Genomic DNA, 13,964 nt, shown 5'->3' with positions numbered 1-13,964 from the left:
CTGTGGCCATTCGGGAGCACCGCCTTTAGTCGAGCAAATCGACCCCAGGACTTATTCTTTGTAAGCCTAGTACTTATTCTATCGGTCTCTTTTGCCGAACCGCTAAGTTACAGGGACGTAAACACACCAGCATCGGTTGTCAAGCGATGTTGGGGTGACAAACGTATACACACACATGTATATACATATATATATATATATATATACGACGGGCTTCTTTCAGTTTCTGTCTACCAAATCCACTCACAACCATGTGGTTCGTAAGCAAGCTACTTTATTTCACTAAAATTGGCCATAAAGGCCTCATACAGAAAAAAAGGAAGCTGCGGACTAGACAAAGACCCTAAAACCCTAACCCTAACTCTAAAACCCGAACCATTCAAAGGGAAAAGATCCCAATTGTTTTATAGGATCGTATTGAGCTGTATCGACATAGCGTAGGATAATAATGATAAAAAACAATCCATGGGTAGAATTTATAAATATTTCACTGTATATCAGTTTAGATTGTTAAATTATTGATACTGTTAAGTATGCCATAACCAAATTCACACATGTACAGGGAGAAAACAAAAATAAATAAATAGAGAGAGAGAGAGAGAGAGAGAGAGAGAGAGAGAGAGAGAGAGAAAGAGAAGGATTAGTGTGAGGACAAATAATTTACTGTGCAGAAGCAACACGTATTCCATGGTTAACAGTGCAGCATTCATACATAATTCTTATAACTCTTGTTTCTTTAATTTTTTAATATGTTTTAATCACTTCTTTGATCAGGGTATTCAAGTAATTAATGAGTTCAAGTTGCTCTTTTTGGCAATCCAACACAAGAGGAACTTCACCTGTGTCCACGGTGACATCGTCAGTTTCCACGACTTTTTAGGAAGAAGAGATCGTAAGTTGAAAACCAACATATATATATATATATATAAAAGATAATAAGAGTGAAAAAACTACAGAAGGCTTGTGTTACGTGGTTAAAGTATATATTTAAATTATGTCAGAAAAATGTTAGAAAAATGTTATAAAATCTTTTTGGTATATGCGTGCGTATGTGTACGTGTGTGTGTAAGCGTAAGCATGGTTGAACGGCTAAAAAATTCGCTTCATAATCATGTTGTTCCTGGTTCAATCTTAATGCACAACAATTTGCGCAAGTATCACTTGCTGTATTCCTGGATAGACTAATACATTGCGAATGAATTTTGTAGGACGAAATTGCAAGGAGAACGGGATGTTTATGCATGTGTGTGTTTGTGTATGTGATGTGAGCGAGGTGTCCTTGTGTATGTGTTCGTCTCACACAGTTTGACTACTGAACAAAATTTGATGCCTGCACACATAGACACAAACCATAACTATTCAACCACTGGGCAAGATAGAAGCAATACCTGTCCACTTGACCACTCAACAGATTAAATTTAGAGAACCTTATTTTGGGACTGTTTCTAGACATGTTCATTCAACCGTTCCAGCCTTGATTTTCGGCGCAAAAGATATAGTCACATGATATTAATGCGCGGACGTAGTGGAGAACCTACAAAAACTTCTAAAATTACTAGTAATCACGAGATGCTTTTCCACTACATTTCACACATAAAATTCAGACAGTCTTGAGTTTTAGACATGTTCACTCAACCGGGACAGCTTTCCCAGCACCAAACATATTGTCACATGACACGCGTAGCGGAGAACTTACATTAATCTTTAAACCTAATCACGTGATCATTCTAGACCAATCACAACATATCCAAAACAGATACCAATTTTAGCCATATTCCTTCTATAAAAACAAGACAGTTTTTGAATTCCAATTAGAAGTAAGACAGTTACAGCCTAGTTCCATGTCTTTCTACTCAATTTTTGAAAATCCGAGAAATCTGCGAAACCGGTTAGGTCTTTAAAAATAAAAAATAAAAAATCTAAATGAATCTCAGTACATTTTCAACTTCTTACACACACACACATATCGTGTTTACCTTGAAATAAGACAAAAGAATGAAGAATTATCTTCTTTATTCTTTTAGATACATTTCAGATGACTTCAGGAACTATTTCTGCATCGTACACTGATTAGCATACGTGATTAATCGAAATGGAGTAATAAACCAGTTGATTACTCAGTTAAGTGATTGATTGAATATGCATACAAAGCGTTCAATTATGCAGAAGCAGTTCCTCAAGCCATACGAGACGTGCCTAAAGGAATAAATCCTTGTAAGAACATCATTCCTCATTCGTTTCCTGGTTGCTATTATACTCTGTGATAAGACCAATGAACTGTCCATCAGAGACTAGATGTTTTGTTAACAACGTCTTTAAATGTTCATTAACAACCAATAAATTTGTCTAATCATATATTGCGAATGAAATGATTCGTTATAACGTAATAGTGTACGTTCTTGACCCAACAGATGTTGATTGGTATGTAAAGGTTAATGATGGAATAAGAGTTAGTGGGAGGATGACGGGATACTAACTTCTGTCTTACAGTCCATCATCATCAACATCGGTTTGAAGGTGTAGAACTTATCCAAACTTATTTGATGTTAATTGCGCATCATTGTGTATAGTTTCGTGTAAAAATTGAGTGCATTGTAAAATTTCTTGTAACTTGGTCACTACGTAAACTTTTCGTGTTAGATTCACGATAAGAGACTGAAATCCTCCTGTCACTGGACCTCTGACTTTAGAGATTCGTTCATCAAAAGGTTTTCAGTATATCTGCAAACTCCTTTCTTCGCGATGGCTTGTTCAGCTGTTGTATGTATGTATTTATGCAATCATTGATGTACCAGCATAATTGACTGCTTAAACAAATTAAGTGCATACATTGGGAGAGTACCTTCTATCAAAACATTAGTTTGACCATGTATATATATCAAAATAAGCAACACGGATATCCAGAGGTAATGCATACGACCGTTTCATGCAACTCCATTTAATTGAACAATGCAATCATTACATCAATTTAAAAAGCCGAGCAATCCTCAGCTTCTCAAAGACATAGAATTCAATTAAATTAGAACAGATGGACACATTAGTATAGTTATACCTAAAGTCTCCAAGAAGTTAAGGAGATAGACAAAGAAAATATTGCCTCTACTACAACATAGAAGTAAATTGTCAAGAAGACTCTGCTTGTCACTGATTTTATTTGTTTTTATGGGGTCAGTTTTAATTTATAGACTACTTTATCAAGACTTGTATATCTAAAGCTGAGAGAATAAAGGGCATTCTCTGTTAGGGGTAGGGGTGAGAGGGCAGACAGAAATCATAGTTGGTATAGTCATAAAGATCATGAGGTTTGGTAAAAGAAAACTTAAAACAAGATGTTGGCTGACAACTAAGGGGGTCACTCACCAGCAGACCATTGATAATGAAACAGAGGAAATCTTATGGTGTAGTACTATAGTTAAATGTTTTAAAACAATTTTGCTATATTGTATACAGATAAAATTTAGGGCTATTCTGAGGGTTATTAAGAATATATTGACAAAAGGATAGAAATTTATGGATACTTTTGAGTATATACCAAACTTATACCACAATAGAGAGAGGAAAAGAAATTATTCAGAAATAGTTTAATATTTATACATATAAATATTCAATATTTATACATTTAAATACTAACTCATCATATGGTATCTATGAATATTGATTAATAGGTATATACTGGTATTAATAAAGGAGTATTGAGGTAAAAGAACATTCTAATTACATGTCAATAAAATTATAATCTATGCAGTTATTTTTATATGTAGTAAATATACCAGTACAGTTTTTATATAAGCTAAGTGCGAATTTATAGAGATACAAAGATTAGCTTAATTCTTATGAATAAATAAAGGCTAATTATAAATTAATAAAGAAATGAAATAAAATAATCAATTAGGGCATTAGGATTTTAATCACCTTACTTTGAAATTGTATGGATAATACCGTACTAAATTCTGGTGCCTCAACTAAAGTACCATATTCACCTGCATCTTATATATATTATATATATATATATATATATATATATATATATATATATATATGAAATAAATGAAGACAACTTCTACCTAATTTTTAAACCCACAAATAAATGATGCAACGTATATTCAGACACTTCAATAAATGCATTGGACATCTCGGTGTAAGACTTGATTATTCACAATTTGGAAGTAGAGCTACAGCATGATCTTAGCTGTGTTATCTAACACGAACTAAATGATTAGCTACACACACTGTCAGTGGATGACCATCTGTCAGATTCGGCGATATTTATTCAATCGTTAGAATATTTCACAGATACGTCTACCCAGACAGTATGAGTGTGACAGTGTCTAATAAGACTATAATTTTGAATTACATGAAAAGTACGTCTGATGGTTTTCTAAGCAGTTTGGAATGAGCCGAAGCTATTGTGAGACTCTTGCCTCAAATGACTCACAATGGGATCGAAAATGGTCTCGTGATTGTGAAGTGAAATCCTTAACTAAGCGCACAAGCGTGTATATGTATGTATCTTGATTTTTCCCTCCACATCAAAGTCAAGGAGCCGTCTCCGTTTCCTTAATTCTTTGTCTCCTTTGCCTACGCTGCCTCCAGGATCAACTCTCACCAAATGCTCTATTTTTTGTTTGATCGAAGTTAAGTGCCTCCACCCTAATGTAGTCGCAGCACCTCTCTGTGTCCTGGCCATCGCAATTCTTAGGACTCGTCAATCACATTTCAATAAACCTTGCTACTCTGACCTTCCAATTCCATTCTTATCAACTTTCATCTTATGCAATCTGAAACCGCCACAATTTCCATTTTCCCCAGAACTGTCCTCCTCAAATTCACACATAATAAAATATTTTTTGGCTTATGGCGAATAACTCTTTTTTTCTTCCTCAGTCGCATTCAATTAAGAATCTTGTGCAAATCTAATATATCTAATTGCATGCTATTTCTATAATGCCTCGTTACATGTCGACAAGTTTGTTGTGAGGGCAATAGATTTTCGAACATCACAAATCCTGCAGTAAAATTCGGAAATCTGCGTCTTGCTACTCCAACTATTCTGGACACATTCCCTACAATCTACCCATCTTTAACGTCTGCTGACAGTATAGTCCCAAGGCAGCTCTCAAGATTAAAGAAATCGGCTCATTTTCCACTGGAAACCTTTACTCCAATTTCATTTCTTTGTTACTCCTCGACACTTCATGCATTTTTCTAAGCGCTCTTCCGTGTGTTCCTTTCAACTCCGAGTATTTGTAGACTTCATTAACTTCCCTACAACACCCTCTTAGTCTTCAATTACTTTTTCTCCTGTGACAGCACTGGTAGCCTTCCTGTTCCCTTATTACCTCTCATACCAACAAGCTCTCTTCTGGTCCTACCCCCTACCACAAATTCGCCTCGCTCACCCACTACATTTCTCCGTTTCTGTGAGTATTCCCTCACCCATTTCTGGCTCCATCCAAATATTCACTCCTTTTTCACACCTGTAGGCTATTGCTTGAACACTAGACTCCGTCGAAGTAACTCAAATTTGTCCTCACTCCTCACCACGACAAACTTATTGACATTCAACATAATTTCCTGGATTTAAACATGTCTCACAAAGTCTGCATAAAAAATACACCGCCTTAACTTCCTAGAGAATACGAGAGAGAGAGAGAGAGAGAGAGAGAGAGAGAGAGAGAGAGAGAGAGAGAGAGAGAGCGAGAGAGAAACAGACAAAGTGAGACGGAGAGAGTGAGAAAGAGAGAAAAAGACTGGATCAGTGCTTCTTATCCAATCCTTTCTCAAGAGAGCAATTATGGTATTTTCTGTTGTAAAACATGACTTGCATTGTATTAATTTATCAATTCCCTAAAATTTCAGCTCTTAAATTAGACCCAATGTCAAAGGTTATAAGGTACTTGAAGAAGAACCAGATCAGACCACTAGAATTACTGCGCTCCTTTGATAAACCTTTAGACTGGTCTATGAGTTCATCGTCGTTTATGGAAAGACTTAAGGTATACTTTTTGTGTTCTTACTTACCTACCCACCCACATACATACCAATGTACCTACATACCTGCACAACTATCATCGTTTATAAATTACTCAAACACAAACACACACATTTATACATATGTGTGTGTGTGTGTGTGTTTGTGTTCGTATGTTTTCCCCACTCCATTGTTGGTGTGTTTACGTCTCTGTAACTTAGCGGTTCGGCAAAAAGAGGTCGATAGGCTTACAAAGAATAAGTCTTGGGGTCGATGTGTTCGACTAAAGGCGATGCTCCAGCATGGCCGCAGTCAATTGACTGAAACAAGTAAAAGAATAAAAGAATATATATACATATCAGCGTGCTGTTCTCTATCAACTGGAGGACCTACTAAATGAATTACTGCAGGGGTTTTCAAACTTTTTGATTTGCGGACCCCTTTATATTTCAGGCTTTACCTTAGGGACCCCCTTATAAACGCTTATGAAATTTATACATAAATATTTGCTTAAAATAATATATATTTTTACATTTATTTATTTAACAGTATTCAACAAATAGATTTATTGTCAATTAAAAGATTTCGATTAAAAAAAACATATATAAAATCAAATTGCCCATAAAAAGTTTTTGCTGTCTACGGACCCCCTGTCTTGTCCTTACGGACCCCCTGTGGTCCGTGGACCACAGTTTGAAAACCCCTGAATTACTGTATGAAGTGTGAAATGTCTCAGATCGATATACGCTTAAAGTATTTATGCACAGCAGCGAGCTGTAAGTGTGACATTGAATCACCGGTTCAATCCCACTTCACTCATAAGGCTTGAGAATAACCGAGACTTTGGTAAATGTACTTTCCTAAGATATCACGAAATTAGACGAAACCAGGAACCAAATGGTTGGAAAGCCTGCTTGCCTGCCTGTCGGCCTGTCGGCCTGTCTGTTTGTATGTGTACACACACAAAGTTTTTTTGTATAGCTTTCATCTCATATTTTGAAATGGTCATATCGCTAATAAAACAATGCTCTTGTTCGTGGTTATATCTTGTGTCATATCGTTTCTTCGGATAGCTGTATCTTTTTATGCATTGTTTTTACTTGTATTTAGATAGCGTTGTACGTGGATTTGTATCTCACTTGTGTTTCTGTCGATCTGTCTCTGTCTGTCTGTCTTTGTCTGTCTCTGTCTGTCTGTCTGTCTGTCTGTCTGTCTGTCTGTCTGTCTGTCTCTGTCTGTCTTTGTCTGTCTCTGTCTGTCTGTCTGTCTATCTCTGTCTGTCTGTCTGTCTTTGTCTATCTCTGTCTGTCTGTCTTTGTCTGTCTCTGTCTGTCTGTCTTTGTCTGTCTGTCTGTCTCTGTCTGTCTTTGTCTGTCTCTGTCTGTCTGTCTGTCTGTCTGTCTCTGTCTGTCTGTCTGTCTGTCTGTCTGTCTGTCTCTCTCTCTCTCTCTCTCTCTCTCTCTCTCCCTACTGAGTTTAAGTCCAGGTCAGCAAAAACATTACACGCATACAAACACGCACACAAATGCGAGCAATATTCGCGTCAAATTTTGGCACAAGGCCGGCAATTTCAGCGGGGAGAAAGTAGTCAATTACATCGAGATCAATACTCAGCTGGTACTTATTTTATCGACTCCGAAAAGATGAGAAGCAAAGTCTTTTTGCCGAACCGCATTTTGTCCGGCCTGTTCACCGCCCTAAATGAGAATAATACTAATAATCTAATAGGTAACAAAATGTCAGCGTAAATAGACTTAGTTAAAGATATTTATAGTTATAAAATAATTCTAAAGAATTATATAGAATGAAAAATTCCCTTTCTGTATTATCAACAGTATAAAGCATACTTCACTGCTCATATAACTATACCAAACGCAGAATTACTTTTGCAAGAAACGACAGTTCTCTGATTCACAAAGCTAGTCCAAATTCTATGGAAGTTTTATGAAATAGATAACCCAGGATATAATAGGAGAGATGGATAAGAACTGAAGCACCAATTTATATTTACAAATAAAGGTCTGCCTGTCAGTTCTCTTTAAGGAGAAAAGCAAAATCAGCCAAAGCAAGTATCTGTCCATGCCTGACGTAAACAGCGTAAATAACGTTATTAAAAAAAAAAAATCCAAGACTTTTCAATTTAAACAAAAGTCTCCACTTAACGTGATTCATAGAGTAAAATCTGATAATGCCATACTCTAGAGTCGACAGTTTGTGCATGGAAAGCTGAATGAGACTAGAACTATTTTAGAGAATTAAAGTTATTACACTCATGCTTATAAACGTAATAAAATAACAGTACGTGACATTTCATTAAATAATAATTAAAAAAAAACATAAATGTACACACAAACGGGAAATAGACAGAGAAGGGTACCAAATCCTCATCAGTTATCGCTCATAGGGTTAACGATAGGCACTACTTAAGAAGAGATGAAGGAAGTAGAGGCTCTCTCTGTCATATAGTCTCTTTCTGATAACACTCACTAAATAACAGCTGTAAAAATAAATACAGTAACTTAGTTTTGAAAATTAAAGAGAAAAGTAACCTAGTGCTGGCAGCAAGCTCTTGAGGAAGCATTCTCTTTCTGATGACCTCCCATAGAACCCAAGAACACCAGATTAATATACCTCAAAGAAGATCTGAAGGTGAAGCGCTCAGCATACCAAAAACAGACTCGTGATCGCCACATCACATCATGCTTCAAAGGCTGAGCATTTGCAATCTAAGAACAGAAGCTTTTTTTTTACTTGATACTTAGTAAACAAATGAAATAGTGATGTCTTTGGAGCTCTAAGATGTGACCGAAAATGTAGACTACGTCATATTTCTGTGGAAGACATCACACGTGATTAGCAGCTGACCTGAAAATGTCACCAAAGTATTACCTTCCTAAACGAAACGATGTTGTCGTAAAAAAAATATTCGGAAAAAAAACTGTCCTCGAATAGAGGAAATTTCCCTGTTATTGAATACGTACACAAATATCGACACGAGGAATACTGGTGAGGCAATCCTATCAATACATCTTTCAAGTATAAACAAAACAGGCCAGATATTGTCATTTGGCACAGTCAAGAGAAATGTTGTAATGTTTACAGAGGTCAGTTAACGTGGATATCTCTTTGAAAATCAAAGAGAAAGAAGATAACTAGTGATAACTACTCCGAAGCCTCAAACGTGTAATCCCATATTATAAATACACATTTATACCATTGGTGCACTTGGTTTTGTGATCTAATGCCTAAGTGACAATCTGGATAAGCTAGAGTTTTCTGAAAAAAGAAATCAACCGACTAACTCGCACAATACATATGCAATGTGTAAATGGAACAATAAAAATACACAAAACTTTTCTGAAGTTTAAACTGTGAAATTGTTTTTCTTACCTACATTACGACAATTGAGCTTTGTATATTTATTAGAAACAGGTGGAAGAATTGAAATAACTAAAAACAAGAGAGAATATGCATATATATATATATATATATATATATATATATATATATATATATATATATATATATATATATATATATATATATATATATATATATATTCTCTGAAAAACAGTAAAAGTTGTTTGAAACACTGCTTTGATATTGTAAATTTCATTTCTGCTAATGATGAATCCCTAGCCATACCACTCTAACTGCCCGTTTGTTAGATGTTCAATTTAGTCAACCATTTTAACCACATTATTCCTCTCTAAAGTGATCTGATCTTCGCCGTTTTACTGTCTGGGATGCATTGCTCTTCTCAGGGTTAACACATTCAGGTCATTATCACTTGATACATTTTGGTGTTATGTAAAGACGTTGGTAATTTTCTTCTACCAAATATCAGTACATTGTGGCAATATACTTACAATTACATGTTGACAACATATCAAATATGTAGATATATTATATATAAATTGCTATACAAATGCATGCATACACACATCCATCCATCCATCCATCCATCCATCCATCCATCCATCCATCCATCCATCCATCCATCCATCCATATATACACACATATATATATACACACACATATATATATATGCACATATATATATATACACATATATATATATATAGGTGTATGTGTATATATGTATATACATATATATATACATACATATGTATGTATGTATCTATGTATATTCTGATTATATGTCTGTGCATACGTTTGAATGTGGTGTGTGCCAGAGGGCTTGCAAATCCAATGGGGGTCTTAAAAGACATGTTAGGATTCACAATGAGCAGAACTTACCTGCAGGTATTGGTAGTGCAAATCAGAGGTGAAATCTGTGTAGGTGTTTTTTCAAAACATTGTTTGGTTTAAAAAGCCACATCAGACGCCATGAAAGGGCTAAGGTGTAGGTGCAGGAGGTGGTCAAAGCTCTGTTTAAGGCGTAGACAACCAAAAAAGCCAAAAAAACAAAAAACAACCACCATGTATGTATATGTATGTAGATCTAATGCTGATTGTTATGGTGAATATAAACGTGTGTATGTGCAGGATATTCGAGTATAGCAAAAAATATTTTGAAGCACTTATAAATTTAGACTTGTTTCTTGCAGATGTGTGATACAGAATTGTACCAATATGAGATACGTCAAGTCTCAAATGATATCGAACATCGCAAGGGGTCTGAAAAATCAGATGGAATAAACTACAGGTCTGTAAGTTAACTTATAAAGAGGAAAATATCATATACATACACAAATATTCATCCACACACATGCACACGTATCTATACATCGACATACATATGTAACGATTAATGTATACTTACATAGTTTTTATAATTTTTAAAGCATTTCATGGATCCTGAATGTGAGGTCCCTGTTCCAAACACGTGCACATGTTCACTTGTACGTACAGAATATATATATATATATATATATATATATATATATATATATATATATATATATATATATATATATATATATATATAATCAAAATAAGCAACAAGATATCCAGAGGTAATGCAGTGCGTTTCAAGCGATTTAATTGAACAATGCAACCATTACATCAATTTAAATGCAGAGCAATCCTCAGCTGTATAAATACATAGAATTAAATTAAATTTAAATAGATGGACGCAGTATAATTTTACCTAAAGCCTCAAAGAAAGTAAGGAGATAGACAAAGAACACTAAAAACTTTTAAAACCTATAATATACCTCTTAGTTTATAATTAGTATATAGTTAGCATGTCCTATAACAACAATATTCCTTTAGTTAATACCAGGTATCAGTCTTTATTGATACAAGCTAAATAAGTAAATAAACAAATTTTAGTTTAAATATTATACATTATTATACATTTTCTATATATCTTCTCTATTGATGTTACTAAGGTGTATATATACTTCATCACGGTTTTAGTGATTAAGCTATTTTATTCCTTTTCTACCCTACCTGATCATTTTATTATTATATAATAGCCTTTATGAAATAAATCTAATTTTTTTACCCCTATAAATTCATACTTAGCTTGTTATACAATACCGGATTCTTCACAACTTAAAATAAAAATAAACTGCTTAGATTATAATTTAATTAATATATAATTAGCATGTTCTTTCGCCTCATTACTCCTTTATTAAATACCAGTAAGTGCCAATGGTCAATCTTCATAGATACCATAAGTTAATATTCAAGTATATAATATGTATAAATATTAAACTATTTCGAGATAATTTCTTTTCCTACTTCTATTGTGGTAAAAGTTTGGTATATACTCAAAAGTATTCAAAAAACTTTTTATCCTTTTGTTATAATATTCTTCTTAATAATCTTCTGAATAACCCTAAATTTTAAATTTATATAATATGGCAATATTGTTTAAAATATTTAACTATAGTACCACGTGATAAGATTTCCCCTCTTTCATTATCAATGGTCTACTACTGGCCTTCCCCTTAAAATTTCAGCTAACATCTTGATTTAAGATTTCCTTTACCAAATCTCATTATATTGCTTCAAATTAATCTTGATAGTTTTATGACTATCCCCATTATGACTTCTGTCCGACTCCCTCAGCCCCTTTCCTAACAGACACTGCTCCTTGTTCTTTGTCCTTAGATTTTTGATATACAAAGATTTGATAAACAAGACTATAAATTAAAACTGACCCCCACAAAACAGTGACAAGCTAGATCTCTAACAAGTCTTTCTTCCTGATACCTTAGTAGCTTCTATGCTGAAGTGAAGACAGCATGATCTTTGTCTATCCCCTTATCTTCTTGGAGGTTTTAGGTAAAATTATGCTAATGTTTCCATCTGTTTTTATTTAATTTAATCCTATGTCTTTATGCAGCTGAGGATTGCTCTGCATTTAAATTGATGTAATGGTTGCATTGTTCAATTAAATGGAGTTGCTTGAAACAATCGTACTGCATTACCTCTGGATATCCTGTTGCTTATTTTGATTTAATCACCTTATTTTGAAACTGTATGGATATACCGTACTAAATTCTGGTGCCTCAACTTAAGTACCTAATTCATCTCAATCTAAATTTTTGCTACACACACACACACACACACACACACACACACACACACACACACACACACACACATACTCTTTTACTCTTTTACGTGTTTCAGTCATGTGACTGTGGCCATGCCGGAGCACCGCCTTTAGCCAAGCAAATCGACCCTAGAACTTATTCTTTGTAAGCCTAGTACTTATTCTATCGGTCTTTGGCCGAACCACTCAGTTACGGGCACGTAAACACACCACCATCGGTTGTCAAGCGATGTTGGGGGGAGAAACGCAGATACACAAACATATACACACACATACATGCATATATACATATATACGACGGGCTTCTTTCAGTTTCCATCTACCAAATCCACTCACAAGGCTTTGGTCGGCCCGAGACTATAGTAGAAGACACTTGCCCAAGATACTACGCAGTGTGACTGAACCCAGAACCATGCGGTTCATAAGCAAGCTACTTATTTCTTTATTGCCCACAAGGGGCTAAACATAGAGGGGACGAACAAGGACAGACAAATGGGTTAAGTCGATTAAATCGACCCCAGTGCGTAACTGGTACTTATTTATCGACCCAGAAAGGATGAAAGGCCAAGTCAACCTCGGCGGAATTTGAACTCAGAACGTAACGGCAGACGAAATACCGCTAAGCATTTCGCCCGGCGTGCTAACGATTCTGCCAGCTCGCTGCCTTAGAATCGTTAGCACGCCGGGCGAAATGCATAAGCAAGCTACTTACCACACAGCCACTCCTACATATATAAGTGTTCCAATCACTAAATAGTATTTTTATTTTACAAAAGAAAAAGAATATTTGACTTCTAGTAGAACGCTTGATATGAAGAAAAAATTCGAACATATTTTCTTATTGCAGGAAACTTACCAATTCGATTGCCGACCACATGGAGCTTCTACGCCGGAGAAGAGAAACGGAACTACGCAAAGAGAGGGCAGAAGAGCTTTATCATCAAAGAATTCTGAAGGAGGATGTTTTGGTAGATGACACTCAAACAAACCCCAGTTCAATATTACCAACGGAAGCCATGGCGAAACTGAATCTTAATCATGGTAAATCTACGGATATAACAGCTATTGTGCAAAACAATGGTTATAAAAGAAGAAACAAAAAAAAATATAAAAAAATTGGTAAAGGTAAAATCTGAATAACATAAACAAGAGATGACCAAACAAAACTGTATAATAAAGAATTCATTCAATAAAGCATTTGTTAAAATAAATCGAATTGTGCTATTCCCGATCTTATATATATAAAATTATATAATACACATGCATACATACACACATGTACAAGTACATCTAATCTATCTATCTATCTATCTATCTATCTATCTATCTATCTATCTATCTATCTATCTATTCGTTTATATTTATACAAGGGGCATTACTACAGAATAATGCCACACACTGGACTTCCCAAAGTAAACACATTTAGTACCGAATGCGAGGAAAAACAACCAACAGAAGAA

At 34.9% G+C, this 13,964-nt stretch overlaps 1 protein-coding gene across 1 annotated transcript in view; it reads left to right on the top strand.

Annotated features, from left to right (window-relative positions):
* Positions 1-13,714, top strand: part of LOC106867309 (uncharacterized) — a 46,196-nt gene extending 32,482 nt beyond the window's left edge. The window contains exons 9-12 of the mRNA XM_089339801.1: positions 775-892; positions 5,860-5,996; positions 10,544-10,641; positions 13,352-13,714. Coding sequence (XP_089195927.1) covers positions 775-892; positions 5,860-5,996; positions 10,544-10,641; positions 13,352-13,640 — 642 coding nt within the window. The 3' untranslated portion in view covers positions 13,641-13,714. The remainder of the gene's footprint in view (positions 1-774; positions 893-5,859; positions 5,997-10,543; positions 10,642-13,351) is intronic.
* The last annotated feature ends 250 nt before the right edge of the window (positions 13,715-13,964 follow it).

Source organism: Octopus bimaculoides, chromosome 22 (genome assembly GCF_046866305.1).
Source record: "Octopus bimaculoides isolate indiv1 chromosome 22, ASM4686630v1, whole genome shotgun sequence".
In the NCBI taxonomy this organism is placed as follows: Eukaryota; Metazoa; Mollusca; class Cephalopoda; order Octopoda; family Octopodidae; genus Octopus; species Octopus bimaculoides.
The sequence above is the reverse complement of the archived record's forward strand: the minus strand, read 5'-3'. Positions and strand labels throughout refer to the sequence as shown.